Genomic DNA, 21,434 nt, shown 5'->3' on the forward strand with positions numbered 1-21,434 from the left:
ATCCCTGTTGCCCTAGCAACCTCACAGACGAACAAGCAAGCCCGACACTCAACCAATCACCCACCCGCCCCCCACCCTCCCTCGGTACCCCATGGCTATTTGTCATGGCTTGGCTGGGTTTATTTAGAGGCAAATTAACTATGTCTGGAATCTAGGGTGTCACTAAAAATGAAACACAAATGTAGCACAAAGAGGGCTTTGGGGGAACTGAGGAAGAATGTTGCTTATAAAGCTGAAAAATACAATGCAGACTGACAGTCAAATTCTTCTGGGGCTGCTCTGTACTTTGGGCATTTGACTGCTGAGGAAAGCCAAAGATCTACAGTCTTAAAAGACTGTTGTTCTCCGAAGACCATCGTGACTCTCTATGGACAGAGAATAACTTAACTTACTTCATTCCAGGAAGTATTGTTTGTCTGAGTGCATGTTGATTTAACACTACAGAGACTATACAAGTATTTGGAATAAAGGCGTGTTCAGCTATGAGAATGAAGTGCATTGGTCTTTCCTTATGTTTGTGTGTACGCGTGTGAATGTCCATGTGTAGGTGGATGTGTAAGAATGCCGATAGTAGTAATTCCTGATAAATTATTTGTCCTCCGTTAGAAATTAACACTGAGCTGACTAGCCCAAACACACATTCTTTTGTCTAGACCTGACTCATTGCCAACATGCTACTCCCATAACACACAAATCTGAGCGCTATCAGTTGAGAGACTGTGAGAGACGCGCAATATTGTCCTGGTGCACCTGAGAGTCTCCTTATCAGGCCCTTTACAACCTTGTGGATTACACAGCCTCTGGGAACACAAGGCCAGGAACTGTGCCTTTGCCTGGGCCCAGCCTTATTTGTGGCGGATGTGAAGGGCAGGTGCAGGGTGCTGTTGTGCAATAGGCCCCTGGGTCACATTTAGTTAGTGTCGACTTCTGACCTTTGAGGAAGAGAGTGCAGCAGATGAGGAGGAGGTCTTCAAGTGCAGTGGAGGCATGGCCAGAGTGGGTAATCTCTCCGTGTCAACATATGAGGGCTTTTGCCAGCTGCAGCCCCGGCACCATGCATCTGTCCACATCTGTCAGTGCACCTCTGGGTGTCTGGCATTTAACTCTCCTACCAGACTTTAAGCCAACACAACTGTGCTGTTTTGTTCATGGGGCTGGTCCAGTAACCAAAACACACTAAGACACATAAACCGTATCACACCATTCAAGATATGTGGTTATCCTTCAAAAACACATGCATTAATAGGTCTGCTTAACATACTTTCAAAACTATTATGCAAAGGCGCCACTGCAACAGAGCAAACACATGCAATAATCACTACACACCCAAACACAAAGAAAAGAAACTTACAACCAGCCTCATCCTCTGAGGAAAGGTAGTATAGTGAACCCATAAAAGAGAAGATCCACTGAGGAAATTACAAAAGAAGGAAGAAAGATATGGTAATTTGTCAAACATTAAATGAAGAAGGTGTTTAAAGAGAAAATGATCTTATAAAACTTTTTGTTTTGAAATAGGAGATTCCAGTAGTGTACTGTGATTTCTCAGTAGTTCTGCATCAAGTACAAGGATTTGCTGACTAAAATTTGATTTATGTGAGTAAGTTCTGTCACCTATACTTGTGCAACACAATGCCAGTTTTCCTGCTCTCTGGGTCACTGAAGCAGGGTAACCTGAGCTCATCCTCTTCTATACAATAGCAGCTACTCTGCTAGAGGTCAGAGGGTGGCTCACCTGTGAACAAAGAGGCTGTAATCTCTGACATGGTTCATACACGCAGTCATGCTCCACAAAGCAACAAGTATAAAGGACTCTTCCTGTCTCTGAGGGCATTTCCTAAGACACATGAAGAGGAAGAGCAACAACAATGGAACTACCATCGTTTGGTTCGGGACAAGATTTAAACTTCTATATTGCAAGAAAATAACTAAAGTTTTACATACTCTTTTAAACCCATGGTTGCTAGAAAGAAAATCTTTGGGAAAACTCTTCCAACAGTGACTCTTTATCTCAATACAGCCCTCTGTCCCTCACCCCCTCCTTCCACAAGCAAGCAAGAACCAGCTCTACTCCTTTATGAGAGTCCATACTGACACCACACTGCCAACAGGAGACCATCCACATCCCCCCTCCTTCCAACAGCCTCTTCTGCTCTGCTCTGCTCTCCTCAGCTTGGCTCTCCCTTTCTCAGCAAAGAGCCAGATTGGGGGTTGGGGAGTGTTTTGTGGCCCAAATAAAAGAGCTAAAGTAGTCAGAACTCCTTTGTATGAAAGTGTTGGGGGGGAGCAGTGACCCAAACAGCTAGTCTTTCAGGCCTGGGCTTACACGGACCAACAGGCCTGTGCTGTAACCTGGCAACAGTAACCCATGGTGAGAGGGAGCCAGAGTGAGAAAAAGGGGGTGTTGGGAGACAAGGTTTCATAAGGACAGTTGGAGCACTTCAGAGGACAGATCCCCAACATATGCAGGTAGCGCTGAGTGCCGTGCGGGACCAATTCAGTCTGGTAATTAAGTACGATCATGTCTAAAAAGGATGCGTGTTTCACAGTTTAAAGTGCAAAGTTTGTTTCAACAATTGTGCTTAGACACACAATGGAGGTATTGAAATCTCTAGAAGGAGGTTTCCAGAGCACCCCCAGAGCATGAATATTAAACATGTGAATATAAAGACAATTAACTTTCTCTTGGGGAAAAAACAGTAATGAATCTGGCTAAAAAGCCAGAAAAGGCTGTCAGTACACCATTCTCACCTCTGATAGCCACTAACATTTGGATCAACATGTACAAAATAAATCCAGAATGTAAATGTTGGCATTGCCTTGGCAGTGGTGACTGTATAAATCTGTTGCACCAAGAGAAAAAAATGGACTCCTCTTGCTAAGTGTTCGGTAGTGCTGCTATGAAAGATGCCGGGCAGTTTTACAATTTCAGTTCGTATGCTATCTGAACAAATCTGCCTCAAGTGTCAACAGATTTTTGGAAGAATACTCCCTGACATTTTTCAAATAGTAGCGCATTTGCCCATAACCACATTGCATGAATCCCAGGGTTGAAGTCTTTCAAAGCATTCTCCACTGGACTCAACCACAAAACCCCACCCAGCCACCTAAACTGAACCAGATTTCTGTAAAACTGTGAAATTAGAGTCTAAAAGACCCCATCTGCAACCTAGTATGAAAGATCAACTACAATGCCTTGTCCAGAATTTTGTCTTTCAATAAAAAAATAATGTGACAAAAGATATCTTAGACCTTCTAATGGCCTGTATTGCAACTCATTTCACAGCAAACATCTGCTGCACAATGAATGTGGATTAAATAGAACTACACCAACATCTGATAAACCACACTCCAGTTTAATAATGTTGACATAAACTGTCGCACTGATTGACTGAGACCAGCACTGACTCTCACGCAGCTATATTTGTGAAAGAATGAGATTTGTTTTTAGGGCACTGGCAAAGTTCCTTAGTGATAAGCGCAGGAGAACGCTCAGAAAACAGCCAGAGAATGTCTATTATCTCAACTGCTGTCACCCGAAGAAGTACTTAAGATGTTTTAAGAAGGTTGTGGCCCAGATGATTGCCAATAATGTGGTATTTTTTTAAATTTCCATGTGGCAAGGCACTTCAATCTCAAAACATCTGATAAATCTTAAATTAGAAAAAGGTAAACATTGGCAAAATGTTGCTTGGTTAAAATTAAGATGTCTGTGGAAATTGTTCTTAGTGGAAAAGTGAATGCCTTTCCTGAATCATTTAATGATGGACCCATCCCTTCCTTTTCTAAAAGCGAGGGAGAGGGGGGCACATTCTGCTGGCAGACCTCAGCTATTCCAATCAGCCCTGCCTGAATGTCTCTTCAGAAGTCGTTGTCTCCTGGATAAGTACAAACAGCCAGGGGATGAGACTTCAGAGGCAGGCTTATCCCTACATAAGTATGTGGTTCAGACATATATCGACTGCAGAAAGAACAATAATAATAATAATACACAAATCCTGACTTGATGTTAGTTCCTGTGCCAGCCCACAATAATGCTAAAACTGACATTAATTAGCACACAGGGTTAGTTTTCTGGATATGTGTAACATGCAAGTAAACACACAATTTTTCATTTCCAAATACATGGGAATATGTTCTAAGTGATACATGATTAAGCAATTTTAGCACATTGTAGCCATGTGGTGTGAAAGAGAGGATGAAATAAAATAAGGAAAAGATGAGAAAGTTGAGGAGCATGGAGCCCCGGGCATATGAAGTAAGCTGCTTAAGCTGCTCTGATAAGACAGGATGTGTGTAGCAGGGAGGTCAGAAGGCACCACTTCCTGTGACAGGGCCTGGGAACCACAGCTCCTAGTCTTTAGTCATGACCCAGAGAGAAGAAGGGACAACAAACCCGAATCTTCCTACTTATGACGGTGTAACCTCTTGGTCAGATAGTACACATCTCCTTACGGATATGACAACAGTCCTCCTATTAAGTCAGTTGAAACTACTGGGTCTGTAATGTATCATGACATGACAATGGCTCCATCTGCCTGTTAGGACAGCATGAGTGATATGAGCTATATGTTGCCTCACACACACACAAAAAGTAACTAAATCAAACAAGTCACTCCAAACATCCAATTTTCAATGAGACTAGGCTGATGGTATTGTTAAAGGCATTCCTGAAGAGGCTACCAGGGTGAATGGATGGGAGGTATGGACAATAACCTGAAAGCACCAGAGGGACAGGAGGAATCTTACTAAGCATTCCTTTCTAATCCACCATAAAGATGCCAAAGAAAACACTAGCCCTGAGGTGCTCTGAACTAAGCCAACAATATAATCTGTCTCTTTGCTACGGTCTGTCAGTAAATATGTGCCTTGGCATGTGTATATATTTCCACTTCTTAGTGAATTATGTTCCTCAAAAAAGGCATTTTTCTTCTGTCTTTGATAAAAGAGTAAATTCACTCTGAGGTGCCACATTTCCCATTTGGAAAGGTTGTGCCCTCCCCTGAGAAATTTTGATTCTTCCTTATTGAAAAAAGGAGATTGTTTTCTTTCCACTGAAATACACTTACATCTCTTATTTTCCAAAAGTGAAACAAAGTAGGCAGTTACAAACTTTCTACTAGACAAAAAACACTCCATATTGTTTGCACAGTTTGCTCCCTAGATATAGATATAGTCTTTCATCATGTCCTAAGGGGCTGGGAGTTACCATAGGGTCATAACACCAGACTCACAATTTATATGCTAACTCTGCTACTGAGGCCAAGGGCAAAGCATTAATAACATACAGAGGACCACTGTATCCATCCAAGGGCCTCACACAGCGGAGAAGACCAACATTTATTTCCATTCATCTCAGAGGATCTGGGAGGAAGAGTTGCTCGTAATCTGCGATCTGCCACTGTGTTGAGAGACAGAGGGAGAGGATGAGCCGCCGGAGCCGGGACAACACGCAGAGAGAGAAAGAGTGGACGTGGTTGCTGCTGCACTGTGAGAGAGGCAACATGTGTTAGAGGGACTGCAAGCTACTGGCTTCATTCCTCCACGAGCTTGTCTCTCACAGTATGGGGGCGGCAGACTGCTCAATGGCAGCACCTGGCCCTATGCTTCCCCTTTGTCAAGATCTGACTTCACTGGATTACCATCACAACATCCACCAGCTGTCCTCTATGCAGCCCCCTACTCCCTCCCTCCTACCCAGTCTCCCTCTACCCCTACCCTACCCCCATTCCAATTCCTCCAGCTGGATCCTCTCTGAATGACACCCTCTCAATCTGCCTAATTATCTCTCCTCTGGCCATGCCGCTGTGGCCCTCTCTAGGCAGCACATTCTGCTGGCAGGCGAAGCCAAGGGGCCAATGGCTCTTCAACTGGACTTCCTGACTGCTCACCTAGAAGGCCACACTCTCTGTGACACTATCAGCCCTTCAGTTCAAGTTCAAAACTCTGGGCCACAGTAAGATCATGGAAACAAAACTTCAAAAACATTCACTGTGTGTCAAGGGTGGGTCTGAAAATGTAGACTGAACCTTGCATTAGGTTTATATTGTAAATCTATGCCATGTTGAGTAGTGATATTTAGAACTTGCTTGTAAAATCTTTATCATCACAGTAACCCTTAGATTTGCAGAGCTGGTGTTTAAGAGTAACTTTAGCTCTGGAGCAGACATGCAGAACTCCAAAATCTCTAAAACTGTTATGGCCAATTCATGTTTTCCACGTCCCGCGTCCGCAGACAGCTGTGGTCTTGCAGACGCTCATGTGGTTCCATTCATACTTTTTTCAGAGGTCCGCGGACAGACACGTTCCACATGTGCCCACTAGTAAACAGGGTTGCAGCATGATAACTTTCCAGAGTAGTAAAATCCACTGTGTGAGTATTACAAACTGCTGTACAGTGTTTCTCTGATCAGCCTTTAAATGCAATAATCTGTTACTCTAACTGGACTTGCTGGATTGTATTTCATTGTTTCACCAGCACTTTAAACAACACGCCCACACCAACACAGGCCCATGTATTGTTTTACATAGGGACTGTTTTCACTCTGAATGCAGCTGAAGAGTTCCTGTATGTTGATGAACAGCAAGAAAAAGTTGAAAAAAGAAAATCAACAACTTAATGAGAATAGGAATACAGTACATGCATACATAGAGTAGACCTGATAGGCATTCCTATTTGCTTTTCTAGCACATTCGCAGTTGACACGCTTGCTATGCGTATAGTGCGCGTGGTCACAAATTTTGGGCTGCACGCGGATGTCCGCAGAGGGTCCACGCTGACCCTCGCGGACATGGACAGATAACAACATGTACGTGACACAGACCAACATAGACCCTCGTGGCCACACAGATGCAGAAAGTATGAATTGGCCTTTAGTGTTGTCTGACTTTTATTATATGCATCTTTTAAATTCTGGTTTGGTAAAAAGCCACACTCCCATCAGTGCATGTGTCAACACACCATTTGCAGATTCAGACAGAGATGCATGTTTCAGTGCAGATGCCAAATGGTTATTAAGTGTTTTAATGTCAATGGGAATCATCCTCATCAAAGTTTTTGGATCTGCCTTAATTTTACAGCTTCTCACACAAATCCAATGTATGACATGGATTCTGAGGTCAACGCAGGTTGAGTTATAGCTGACAACAGGTAAATACTGGATTTCCCTATCCACACAAGATCTTGGTTTACAAATGTAGATTCACTTATGTCACACTTTAATGTCATTGAAAATGGTCACTGCAGTGTTTGTACACTGGAGATTCAAGCTTCAGCTTTTTTTTTTTTATTTGATCACTTTAGGAATATTGGATGCAACCACTTGTTCTACATCATATCATATTCAGCAACCATATTTGCAATCATGGAGAGAGAAATACACGGCTGATGGAGCAATAAATTGCATCCAATATCTATCATAATTTAATACCTACAGTATAGGTTGAGAGCAGGGTCATGGAGCCAGATTGGAATGGTAAACCCATTCAGACTAAAAGGTATACACAGACTTTGACAGGGTCATTGAAACGGGTGACATCAGAAAGTTTGTTCACTTCAACAGGTTATTAAGGATTACTCCTGTAATCCCCTATCAGCAAGTCTAGCCTGCGACCTTTCCCAAGTCACCTGAGGAGGAAGCACACTCAGAGACACATAAAGAAACAAGATTTGTGAACAAGGGAGAACTTTGTAATTTCTTGTATGTTAAAGCTATAGTTTGGTATCATAGTTGCATTTTCCAACACGACAGGGGATACATTGGTATCTGGGACAGTAACAATGGCAGCTACCATACACAGTATTACTGTCACTTGAGAGGCTAGTTGCCACAAGAAAAATTAAATAACACAGTAGCTGGACAACTTTAAAGCAGGAAAAGATCAACATTCTCTACACAGAACAATGCCAGTTGGGATTTTGAGCAAAGTTTTAGGTACTATTTCTCCAAATTCCTTTCAAATGCCAAAACATGCATCTGTATCTGCATATTGTTTTTCTACTCCGTATTGGCTTAACTTTGCTGTGGCCTTTCTTCTCCCCCTCTCTACACCCTGTTCTGATGGTGCCAGGTTACAGCCAGGTATCTGGTGGAAGAAAGGATCTTTTCTGCTGTTTTGGATCTCCTGTTTCTGTAAGCTCCCAGGGGTAGGGGTGGGGTGGCTCCAGCACTCACCTCTGTCTAGGACTGGTCTGACCACTCTGATGTGGCCATGCTTCGCTCCACTGCTCTGCCCTGCTATGGGACTCTTTCTACAATGTATGACATTTGATGTCCCCTTGCAATAGAAATCCTTTTCCTTTGCAATTTAAGTGCTTCGTTTTTCTTGGCACTGAACCAGCATAGTGAATGCACATGTCCAGCTCCTACACCTTTAATATATGTACACATACATGCACACAGCACAAAGGACCAGGGGAACACAAAGGATAAATGAGCGGTCTCTTCCAAAAGAAACCACTTTCCTCATAATGTGATGAATCTGGAGGTTTGCTGAGAAAAATGCTGTTAGGTATGCTGAAAAAAAGATCTGTCTGCATAAAATTATACATTTACTCACTTAATAACACTCATCCATACTGGCTCCAGCAAATGATTGAAAAAATGTGGGTGGTAGTTCCTTGTTCCACATGCAGTCAAGTTACACATTGGCTAGGGTCTAGTGTCTAGTGTCTAGTGTTGCCAGTATAACCACTGAGACTTAACACAACATAATTACTTTTAGATTTAACAAATATATATATATATTTGAAAAATATTTTCTTTATTAATTGTCTGTGAAGAACGCCTTTGTAGTATTGGCTCAACTTTCACCACTGAAGTAGATGAAACTGCAATCTCACTCCAAAAAAATAATTAATTTACTATTTTGGAGGGAAGCAGCTGGCAATCAAGGAGTTTTTGTTCTATCAATGACTGTATCTCCTCCATCTGAAACACTTAGGCATGTTCCCTAAGCTACAGGGTTTTTAAAAAGGACAAATGACCCCCAGGCAAGACACTGTAGGCTATTTAACTTGACTATTGTAATAGGTTCCCACACAACCCCCCTCACCAATTTGAAAAACAAAAGCCTTATCACTGTCAAAAGATGAGAGAGCTTGAAAATGCCCAAAGCAGGCGGGAAATGGGGACAATTCATCCAAAAAGATTTTGTTTAAGGTTTTTTTTTTTTTTTTTTTTTTTTTTAAATGAACTGTTTTTCCTTGTAAAAAGTAAACTATACAACAAAGAAAAATATCACACATTAAAAATAACAATGAGATTAAAAACTGTGAAGAAACAGAAGGAATAATGTAATCATGCAATGTGCAGCACAATGCTGTGATTAATGTCTGACAAAGCTCTTTAACAGGTGCAAGAGATGAGTGTGGCAGTCAAACATGTTGAGGCTTGATGATGCTCATCTGCGTAGGCCTTATCAACTGGTCATATCTTTCACTTTGTATGTGAATGTTGTAAATTAAAAGCCAATAGGATATAAAGAAAGCATGTTTCCTTTTATTGTTGAAGTATCACTATGAAAATCAACCTTTCCTCTGAACCTTTGAAGAAACAAGTGACAACAAATAGCCTGTGTAAATCAATTTACACACAAGGCCTACACTTTGAGGTTTGAATGCCTTTCAATTCAAAGGCTGAGTTTATGAAGAATTGAGGCAGGAGAAAACTCAGAATGGAGGCTTCGCTGCAAGGAAGGCCCACAAATCTGTAAACTGGTATCTACTGATACTACTGATATATCTTATATGTTCCACTTACATGCATCGAGAGGGTGTATCTAAGCATGTCCCTCCATTTTCACAAGGTCTGTATTTATCCGTGCATCGGAACCCTGCGGAAATTTGAGAAAGCAGTTAGAGAGAACCACACAACTGATAAATTACTTGATGTCATCCACTTTAACCTTTACCGGAACATTCAATCCTACAGACAATAATTCAAAGCAAAACTATAAACGATGTCTCATTGGAATAGTACAGGAGATCTTAATGAACTCTGTAAAATATCATATGGAGACTCAAATTGATGTGACCTCTCTAAACTAATTGATATTTCAAGTAGCCTATGTCTTTACTGGATGGCAAGCCTTTGCCACTTGTGGCATCTTGCAGACACACCCGCATGTTTGTTGTTTACTTTGTCATATTTCCTTGATAGAGATACATGCTGATATGTGCATAATGAGATTGTTTTTGTATGGAAACGAGTTAGTCTTGGAGACATTACTTTGGCACAGACTATCCAACAATCACTGCTCATCCGCTCCGAGGGTAAAATATTCAGTTGTTTAAAAGGTCTTTGTTCAGAAGGGGAGGGGGGAAACTTAAGCTCATCACTCTGCTTTAAACAAATGCTCACCCTGCCATTTATATGCAATAGTTAAATTTTTTTGGAAAATTTTTAGGTTAAACATCATTACACAAGCCCATGATTGTGCAATAGCCAAACTTTTTAAGTGTTGCTGATACAAAAGTAATTTCAACATTTCGGGTTTGGTTAACTCGGTGGATCAGCAGCGCTCACGGTGTCATCAAGTTTTCCCAAAGATGAAAACCATCCTTTGCATTAAAATCTAATGTAATCCGTAAAACAGCTATTTCTTCACAACAATTCTGTTTTATTTTTGCTACGTTAAACGTCTTCAGTATCGGTTGCGGTTCAATTAGGCTATTTTAATGAGTTTAGAAAACTTTGCAGATTACCCGCTGTTATCTGTAATACAAACTTCTAACAAATAAAAAGTACATTTTAAAAATCTGTTTTATACATAAAGATGCCAGTGATCATATGGTCAAAGATAGACCCAATTTTCTTTGAAAACGGGGCAGTGTCTGTCCAGACAAGTCCGGTGTTACACCGTATTTGGTGACCCATTCTGTGACCTGCCCTGATATTCTTACCCTGACCATCTCAGTCCTCATGTCTAAACCTAACCAACACCACAGGTCACAGAATGGGTGATACGGTGTATCACCCACATACATATGGATGTATAAGAAACTTGTGCACCACTAAAGTTAATTAAACAATTAGACTTACCTTCACAAATATGCATAAACAATAAAAATGACAAAATAATCCATGGAATATTCCCTTCCATTTCGGTGGAAAAGTTTCCAGCACTTCAAGTTGGGCTTTTAGTAGAAATACATCCTTTGATAAGTTCACATAAAAATAAAGGTTCCAAAGTCGATTAAAAATAAAGGCTCCAAAGTCGATGGGGGATTTTTCATAAAGTCAGCCGGAAAGAGTTGCGTTAGGCCCCAATACGCGTATTATCCTCCGCAGCTCGGCCACGGCTGCTGTGATTCTCGGTTAACCTCCTGAAACTTTTGAAAAACTTTTCTTTTCCCGATCTGTCCCAGCGTCTGGTATTACTCCGCCTCCTCTCTCTCTCTCTCTCTCTCTCTCTCTCTCTCCCTGTCTCTATCTCTCTCTCGCTCTCTCTCCCTCTTGCCCCCCCCCCCCCCCCCCCCCCCTCTATCTCTGTTTCTGTCTCTGTCTCTGTCTCACACACAGACACACACACACACACACACACACACACACACACACACACACACACACACACACTCCTACACTAGATAGTACGTGCGCAGAGCCTCCCAACATCCCCTTCAGGGACTTTAACGCACCGCCACCACTAGCCCCCCACACCCACCCACACACACACACAAACAACGGAATAGTTTAATTTGAGAGAATGGAGGTAGGACATTATATTGATGAGAGTTTCCACAACAGTAGAAGCAGTCAAGTCAAATCTAACACTAAAATTGGACACTTTGCTGATATAGTAATCGAAAAAATGCCTTTACCATAACACAACTGCCATAGCAGATTTGACAGTCTCTCTCTTTCTCTCTTCACCAGTATTAAACCAAAATGGAAAGCCTAGTAAGGCTAAAATTCAGTCTGTAAAAACAGTTGGTAGAGAAGAATCTGCCCTGAAGCAACAGCTGATTTATCTGAGTTATTCTGGAGCCATAGAGCTACAAATTACACACTTTAGAAAAGTGAATGTTGGCAGTGTGAAAAGTATTTGCTGATTAAAAAAAGAAAGTTACTGTGATTTGAAATACCTATATACCTTGCACAACTGCAAACTGGCTACAATCTTACAAAGGGCCAAAATTTCAGGAATCCCCTACAACAGCTCGGAAAAACAGGAAAACCACTGGTATCTCATGATTTGGTGATTTTTCTGCAAATCATGAACCACAGTTTACTTGTTTTAATATGAAAACAAGGATTCTGGAGGAATCTGTAGCTTATTCTATGTCCTCACTCATTAACTATGTTGATGATGTTGATGTTAATTATTGTGGTGTAAGACATTTAAATCTTATCTTGCACTGTGAAATAACATTGAGATAAACATAATGACTTCAAATCAAATATGTGTGTTAGTTTTTAATCTATGAGTAAAAAAAAGACTGAGAGTTATCTTGATCTGAGAAAAAATAACATGTCTACAAAGACGTAGTTTCTGAATTGCAGATAGACCGGAAGGTATCCAATTCTGTGCGAGCTTACTTGTTTGTTTGCGTGTTTACAGTTTATGAGTTGCAGATAAGAGAGTGAATTGTGTTTACATGGTAGCGGAGAGTTCAGGCATTCCTGTCATCCCCACAGCTCATGTACTGAGTTGCTGTCCTGCTCTCTCAGACTGCACCTCCTCAGTCTATGGCAGTGGACTCATTTTCTGCAGCCGGCGTATAGTGCCTCGGTTGTTCTGCGGCACAGAGCGGAGCCGGTCGCTTACAGAGACAAAAGCCTTGATTTGAATCATAAAAGGAGTCCGGCATTATGACACAGTTTCTCTCTGCAGGGGAGGGCAGCACACTAATATTCAAGCACACTGCCCCTACACCACCATCTCCCCCTTTCCATCACACTATTCCTGGTCCTGGCCTTGAATAAATTACAAGCATGGGTAGGGCCATGAATGTGGCAGGCTGGTTTAGAGTGAAGTTCGTTAGTACTTGTGACGTCATCTATAGGGGTCAGTGAAAAGAGCTTGTTAGGCCTCACAGACACCTGCTTCATTTGGCACCCACCGTGTGATGAAAGTTGGGCAATGCAAAGTTTTCAATAGCTGGATTCAGCTTTTTGTGCACAATGACATGATTACTTAGTTCTGTATACTTCATTAACACTTGGATATTACTGCAACTGATTGAAAATCCTCTTTAAAATCTCACCCTGTCATGCCATCTTAACGTAGGCTTGTATCTAAGAAGATATGTGCGCATGTGTGTCTCCAGCTGCAAGTGAAAACTAGACAGAGACATGTCAGAAGGTGCAATACAGTTTATATTTATTACAAGTAGGTGTAATAAGATGTGTTTTTGTGTTTTCATCTGGGTGTGAAATATGTCTTTCACCTCCCAGAGATGCAGCAGACACACTCTGACGCTCACTCTGGCAAGTGCCGGCAATATTTTGACTTGCTTCCAGTTGGAGAAGGTCCCAGGGAAAGATTTTTTCAATGTTCTCAGGAACAAACAGTATGCATTTACAGTATGTTGCTATCTGGGCTCTCGAAGTGTACAAATGCCTCATGTGCGTCATTCTTTTGAAAAACGTAAGGCCTTGATCATTCCATGAAAGCTTCTTCATGTCTAACAATGTTTTTACAACAAAAATATCAGTACAAGTCAAGGCTGTTATCAATCAAGATAGTGTATCAAAACTACTCAAAGAAGAATGTACTAAATATTATAAAATGATCAAAACTGTGGGAATAATCATTATAATTGTCCCTTACAAATGCAATTACAGTCCAAGGAAACATGCGTCCAGTATAAGATAGAATGTTTAAACTTTCTTCAGACTGTAATTTGAATATGTTGTTCTTTCTTCTTTGAGTGGTGCCAGGTATTTCAGCAAAGCTGCATTTTCTTGTCACTGAATTCTCAAATCCTCCTGTGTAACCAGACTTTGCTGTATTATCTTTTATCCACATGACTTCCAATTTTCTTCACTCCCAAGCTAAAATGCTTTGTTTGGGAGGATTATAATCTACACTGCTTGACTCCAGAGAATAGCCAATCAGAAAATTCCAGTTTGTCTTCTTTCTCCCTGATCTCATTAGTGGAAGTGGCTGCTCCAGTCCTTCCCTCTGGAAATATGACCTCGCCTTGATTGTTTCAGAAATGAAAGAGAACTGTGAACTAAATCTTGTGTGAACAACAGCAGTAGGACAGCCTCTGGTTTCTTTCTGGGACATTTTCATTACTGTAGTCTGCAAATTGTCGTTTCAGAGAATTCTTAATCATTTGTCTCGTTATCTCTTCTGTCTCTCACCCTCTTTCTCTCTCTCGACACACACACACACACACACACACACACACACACACACAAACAGAAGAAATAAATCAGTGTTTTGTTTGTACTGGAGCGAAAGTGTGAGAGTGGAAGAGCTGGTGACAAAGTTCTCGCGCAGGACTCAGGGGTAATCTCCAAACACACAAACAAAGATGTCACAGGTCAGGATTTATAACTCTCTTCTGTGTTGGAAAGACAGCAGCTCTCTAATCTGAACAGTTGTCACCATTGCTCATTGAAGTAAATCTGAAGAAATAGCAGGCCTACATGTAATTGTGACTTTAGTGTACATATTTAATGTAGAGCCTGCCTTTCTAGCACTACCTTTCTGCTTTTATGTACCCAGCTGGACAAAGTTCTCTGTAATTCCTCCTGTTGAGCATTTGATACCTTGGGATAACACGCTCTATTGTGATGCACATTGCAAACAGAAAGGCTTTTATCCAGAACTACATGTGAATGAAACTGTACGTTTGCAGTGTCAAGAGTAAAAAATAAAAGCTGACCAAAGGCAGTTAAGTGAAGACCACCCATGGGTAAATGGCAAAATGGTATATTTATGCTATCACTGTCCTTAACCTAGCCTCGCTTTGCACTCACACAGCAGGGGAGTGTGTTTCATACACAGCAGGGGTCACTTAGACCAACATAATATAATATTTTTCTAACAATTTGAGTTTGCATACCATATTCATAAGAGTTTGTGGTACTGTAGCCGTGGATGTGCACATTTAACAATGGAATGTCCTTCATAACAGAAATACAGTGCCGAGTGGGGGTTACCAGTTGGAGCCTACATATAGTGTGGTCAGCCAGTGCCCTCCTTTCATGCTCAGTGGCCTTTCAGAACTAGCACGCTCCATGTGATAGGGGTGCTAACAGGCAGTGTGTGTGGACACAGTGGATGTGATGACTTTACCACCCAGGCCAGACTGATTTATGTGGGAAAAGCCCTAAGAGCACCCACCGAGAGTGTGGAGAGGATTAGAAGCCCCTCAACAAAACCGGTCACGGCCAATCAGCAGCTGAGACCCCCTACAGACAGACGTCAGGGCCAATTGCAGCGCAGCATTTAGTTTGATGATTTGGAGTGTCTTCTTTATTGCTGCTTCATATGATCTTATATGATCTTCATATTATCTCTTTATTGTTCAGGGTTTCCGGGTAAGTACTTCAGCTTCAAGTGTAGAGGGATATTGAGATTTGAAGAGATAGAGGGCACACTCCTGATTTTGTCTCTGTATGTGACAAAGGCATAAGCAGCCCCCATGCACATATACACACAACATACACTCAACCGTATCCCACAGTGATAAGATAACTGCTCTTTGTTTCTGCTCTGTTATGGGAAGCTGGGATTTTCAATTAGGAAAGGAACACCTCTGATTTTCCCAGGATCCTGAATGTTTGTTTGTTCAACCCCCTTTCCATACTTGTGTCAGTTTTTCAGGAAAATACACAGCAAAGAAACAACAGTCTTTCCTGTGGTGTCTGTGCTCATGTAGTTTTACTTACTCATTACTGTAGTTGTAGAGAGGGCATATTTAGATTTATGCCTATTTTTCATGCCATTGTGGGAAGTGTATTTATGTAATTACATTCATGTGATATCAAGTTTTGTTTTGTCCTGATTGTCATCGAGTTTTCAAATGAAGAAGTCAAAATCGAGAATTTTTTAACATGATCTCTCTCATAATATAAAGTATTTTAATTACTTTTACATCAATGTAATTTTCTTGTTCTCTTTGCCTCATACATTGGACATCTTGCTTTCTCACATTGTGCTTCCCCAGTCCCTGATTAATGAATTTGTCATCCTGCACAATGAAGAACAGAGGTTGCTGCTGGAGTTGTGTGTGTATTCATACTTTCTGTATCCTCTTTCACCGTGCTTCTTTTCTTCGTTTCCTCCCACCCACTCTCTTTGACACACACATGCACACACACAGTGACTTAGAGACTGGGGCTTTTTGCCTAAAGTAAACACGTGTGAATGATGGATCTTTCGTTGGATTGTGGGAAAAAGTGTTTGACTTTCACACAAGCTCTCTAAACGGCTATTAAATCCTCTATGTGTACACACGTCTTGTTTCTGCAGAGGACAGGTACACAGAGAAAAGGAAGGAAATAGAATTCTTATCTATGGGAATCTTTTGTTTTCTGAGCCCCGTCTCACTGTGCTGTGTTTTTTGCTAAATTGTTGTCCCAGAAGACAGTGGGGCACACAGAGATTTTGTGGAAGTTGCAGGAATGTTATCCTTCTCTCCAGTATCAGGATCCTCAGTCACTAGTCGAGATTTTTGTCCCTTCCCTTCGAGATATAAATCTACAGAGGGGTGGACAGTGGACTGAAATTCAGTGGAAGGTCTGGAGGCATTTGCATTACCAGAACAGTGAGAATGGAGGGCAGAGAGTGCAATAGACATCTCTGTGCAGGAATGTATTTCAGACAGAGCTGGAGACTGGCCAGCTGGAGGAATTCAGAAAGCCATGATTCTGTTTCCGTGTGAAATAGCTACTTAAGACCACTGTGAACAGCTGCCGGACAGTGCCCCCTGTCCCCCCCCCCCCTCTTCTGCCTCCTCTCTCCCTCCGTGGGGCTGTAAATCTCGAAGGAGAACGGAGGTGCTGGCGACTTGCTGAAAGGGATCCAGGGAGGATCCTGGGGTTTAGTGCAAAAGGTCAGGTCTGTGTTAGCAGGACCTGGTGCCGAGACTCTGGACTGATACCCACTGATGACCCAACACACGCTTGAGGCTAGGGCGCTGTCCACCCTGGAGGCACCATGGATTTCCTCTCTGTTGTCTGGATTAATTGAACTGGTATAAGGAAGAGGGCACTGAAGGCCTGCTGCAACAAGAGGGCTTATCTTAACGAAAGGCAGAGGGGTCATTTAAGTCATTTGACAAAACCATGTTAAATCCATGTAATCTGACAAATAAAGCAGAAAATAACTTGAGTTTGTCGGCAGATATTGCACTGACAGCCTTGAAAAGTGTTTCGAGTGGCATATGCTCCACTAAAAATGTCAAATAAAAGACATATTGAGAAAAATGACTGAATTATAACTGCGACTGATCCCACATTTGCCTCTGAAAACCAGAGGAGAAAGACGTGGAGGGGTCCCAAGCTCTCTGTTCATCTTCTGTCCCTCCTGAGTCAATTGTTGGGGAAGCATGGTGTCAACCCTGCGCCATCAATCACCCCCTTTCAGAGGAGGGCAGACAAGGCGGGGACCCGCCCCTCAGGACAGGGGGGTGGAAGTTCTCATGCCCTCCCCGCCTCCTGAAGCCCCGCGCCCCTACAGACAGAACTCCGACAGCTGGTCTGGCCATTAGGGGTAGGCCGAGACCCGAGGGCCCCCGCACAGCAGCAACAGCTGCCAGCCCACTGCCCCCAACAACCCCACCAACACAGCTCAATAAAATCTGTATTAGAACAGCAATTTATTGTCATCCCTTTGCATTCCTTCACAAAGATGTCCACATTACACATCATAATCAATTCTTTTCACTTGAACACAGTATACTGTGAATATGTGTAAAATACGTGTATGTAATTTTCTGTGGCACGTGGTTTTGCAAATGTTATTCATACAAGGAAGCATCCATTTTTGCCTGAGCACTTCACCAGCAATTAATTTTGCTCTCAGTGGGTGGCTCTGTTTTAATTGTTTTGATGCTATAATTCAGTACTCTTCCCAGAGTTTTAGATGACAGTGTAATCTCACAAAATGAAAACAAGGCCTAATGACCTGCTAATTTATATAAATTACAATATTCTTTTATAGCACAGCACTTTGTAAAAAAATATTTGCTATATCCCAAAGGACATGTTGGGGGAATCATGACAAAAATCACTGGCTCATAATTTGTGCACAACACACATTTATTTGTTTATTTGTTACACAATTATCAAGTGATTTAATCTGATATTACAGAGACCTTGTGGATTTGTATTGTTTGTATTGTCAGCTGCTTTTGAAAAATGTTAAACTTGGTAAAATGCATATTAGTCTCTGTTAGTTTTATATCCATCAGAGATAAAAAAAAAAAAATGCCCCACAAAAACTAAGCTCAAACGTTACATCACATATTTTTCCAAATGATAACATTTTTGGTGTAATTTTTCATGCAAGTTCCTTCAGCAAACCAACGCAAGCTATTATTTACCTGGCTGTGACTATGTTTACACTACAAATACATCTGTGTCAATGTGATTTATACAGTGAGCTTTTATTTGAAGATTGGTGTTTGCAAATGCACACTGATTGACATAAATGCATGAGTGTACTCAGTCTTCTGAGTGAATGTGTGTGTTCCACGAAATGAGAGAAAGAGAAGAGACTAGAGCGTTAGAGGAGATTACGCCACACTCCCTCAGGGTCCTTGTTACTCATGCGCTACTGGCGGCAGAGTGGTTCCCACACTTAAACACTGAGGTGAGAGAGGCTGCACCCACAGCCCCACCTGTGCCTCTACGTGTCCCAGCAGAGTCCTCCTGAGCCACGATTCTCCTTAAGAAAGGAGCAGGAAAAAAAAACTAAACCAGACCAGTGCGCAATCAAAACAACAGCCAGTGAGTAACAATGCTAGTGCACCACTAAGGTATAATTACTACTAAAGCAACCAAGAATGGGATAATTAGCATGTGCCTCTCTACCCCCCAAACCCACCACCATGCGCACATACCTGTACACATGGTGAGTTTGAAATAAGGAAGCCTCCATGTGGGATGTCATACACAGCAAACTCAGTCTTTCAAGGTCAAAAGAAGGCAAGCAATGGATATATTTGTTATTGGTGTGTTTTTGTCAGGTTGAGTTGAAAAAAAGAGAGGTCCACACACCAAATAGCTCAAAATGTCATGCAGTAGAAAATAACAGTCAGCAGAAAATAAAAGTCCTGTAAATGGGAGTTATTTGGTGTTTGGATCTCTCTCTTTTTCAACTCTGCAAGGTATTTTTTGTTCCAGCACCCATTCTATTTGGTAATGCGATGTGCATATCTTTTTTATTATTTTTTTTGCCAGGTTGACCCATCTGGTTTTTGTTGTTCGCGTCTATGATATTTTGGTTTTGTAGATGGACTGTGGCTATTTGTGAATGTCTGGCATGAATCTTGCCAACAGTGTCCAATGTGTGACTGTCTCCCTGCCAAAATCAACAGGCCTGCTTGCTTTGTCGGCCAAGCAGTCTCTGATCGCAAAATCCATCATGGAAGCACCAGCCCTTTTGTCCGAGCCCACTGAAGCGGTGTGAGATTACATTTGTGGTTATCACCCCCACCATCCTCCTGTTCATCAGAGTAGAGTAGATCAGTTGTGGAAGGCAGGAGCAGAACTTGATTCAGTCAAAGATATTATCGCACACAGACACGTCACAGCAGCTGTTGGACTTCATTAGAAAGTGGTTGATGATGCTCTGTGGTCAACTTAGGGAATGAAAGCAAAGATCAAATCAAGAAAAAGAGGTGAATTTGGGAAATGGTAGGTTTGAAAGGTGCAAGCCGCATTCCTCCCTCAAGCTGTGGTTGGCCTCGAGGCACACTTGAGTGATAAGGAAAGCAGTAATGGGGTAAGACAGGGTGGGACAAGGAGGAAGTGTTTAGGGTCAATATGCTTTAAGTGCTCTGTGCCTGAGAGCTGACTATCCTGCTTTGAAAAGGAAAAACTCTTAAAGGATTGTTGACGACTCTTTGTAGTTTGCTCTATTCCAATCACATCACCTGTGCACACTCATGCAGAAACCGCTCTGATAGATTATCTGTTGTGACAGGGCCTCCTTACTCTCTTACAGTGGGAAAGACTACTGAGTTCATGTTTATATGTGGATAATTCTCATTTCATTGCTTTTGTTTTTTTCACATATTGAGATGAAACATGGACAGAAGGAATTTTAAGTCCAGCTCACTGTTATCCTGTCTCTGTTATCATTTTGCTCTTCAGATCTGGGTCACATAAGTTGAGTGTATGTTTGAAGCAGGTAGTAGTCCTCTGCAGAAAGGCTTGGTCATGGTGCAGAGGGGGTGGAAGGGGTGGCTGACAGCAGCAGACATTCCACACCACACCACCCAGGGGTCGAGGAGAGAGGAGGGCTTGCAGTAATTCCACTTTTATTAAAACACGTTGAAGAAAAATAACAAGCTGGTCTATGGCAGCAGGAGGAGAAAATCAGCATGACGGCTGGATCCACCCTCCCTCTCACTATCTAGAAGTTTGTGTCTCTAAGCTTCCATGAATGTTTCATCCTCTCCCCTCAGTTCATTCTTATTTTTCTTCCCATATTCCCTCTCTTCCCCCATCTACTGTTGATCGGACAGCTGTCCAGTCATCGCTACTCATCCCACTCCTTTAATCTTGCTTCCTCCGTTTGTTCTATCCCGCCCATCCTCTCACCCCCACTCTATCAATCTCTTGTTCCTCCATTTCCTCTCTCATGGCTTTGCTATCTACTGTATGTTCATCCACCTCATGTGAGCCCCTCACAACTGCATGGCCCACAGATTTTGCTGTCTGGAAAGTCTTTGATGCTCCTCCCTCACTGCCTAATTTGTCCTGTGTTTTGTGTGGTGTCTTTTGGCTTTAGGTAGAGTTTGTGTTCCTGGGTGGATCCATAAAGGCTATGTAGTGCTAATCTCTCCTGAATGGCCACTACACCATTATTGAGGCTGACTTTATTGTCTGGGTAATTTTACAACCATGCCTCTGGCCACACTGACCTCAGTGACCTGGTCACTGTCTCCCCAGCAACTAATGAAGGAAGTGTGATAATGCATGGGAGAGGAGGTCTCACCTCAGGATGGCTTGACTATTGGGCCCAGGGCAGACACCATCAGCCTGTCACAAATAACTGACATGTTCAATTCCTCTGTCCCTGCTGTTCAGTTATTAATCTCCCAATATTCATTTCCAGCATATGTGCACCCCCTTCCAATGTTTCTAAGCCAGCTGGCATTTCCAAAGGAATGTTTAGAATATGAGGCCAGGAATGCATTATGCGCGGATACGATGTACTGGATTATCCAGCATCCTGACAAAACTTTGATTTAGCTGCAGCCATCTTCCCAGGACTCTGCGGAAGAGAAAGGCAATCCAGACAAT

The 21,434-nt window shown here is 42.1% G+C and overlaps 1 protein-coding gene across 1 annotated transcript in view; it reads right to left on the reverse strand.

The window, feature by feature from the left end:
- Positions 1-11,340, reverse strand: part of notch3 (notch receptor 3) — a 30,319-nt gene extending 18,979 nt beyond the window's left edge. Inside the window, exons 1-2 of the mRNA XM_044330522.1 lie at positions 11,043-11,340; positions 9,762-9,834 (exon numbers count right to left, since the gene is read on the reverse strand). Of these exons, the coding sequence (XP_044186457.1) occupies positions 9,762-9,834; positions 11,043-11,103 (134 nt within the window). The 5' untranslated portion in view covers positions 11,104-11,340. The remainder of the gene's footprint in view (positions 1-9,761; positions 9,835-11,042) is intronic.
- Between the last annotated feature and the right edge of the window lie 10,094 nt (positions 11,341-21,434).

Source organism: Thunnus albacares, chromosome 17 (genome assembly GCF_914725855.1).
Source record: "Thunnus albacares chromosome 17, fThuAlb1.1, whole genome shotgun sequence".
In the NCBI taxonomy this organism is placed as follows: domain Eukaryota; kingdom Metazoa; phylum Chordata; class Actinopteri; order Scombriformes; family Scombridae; genus Thunnus; species Thunnus albacares.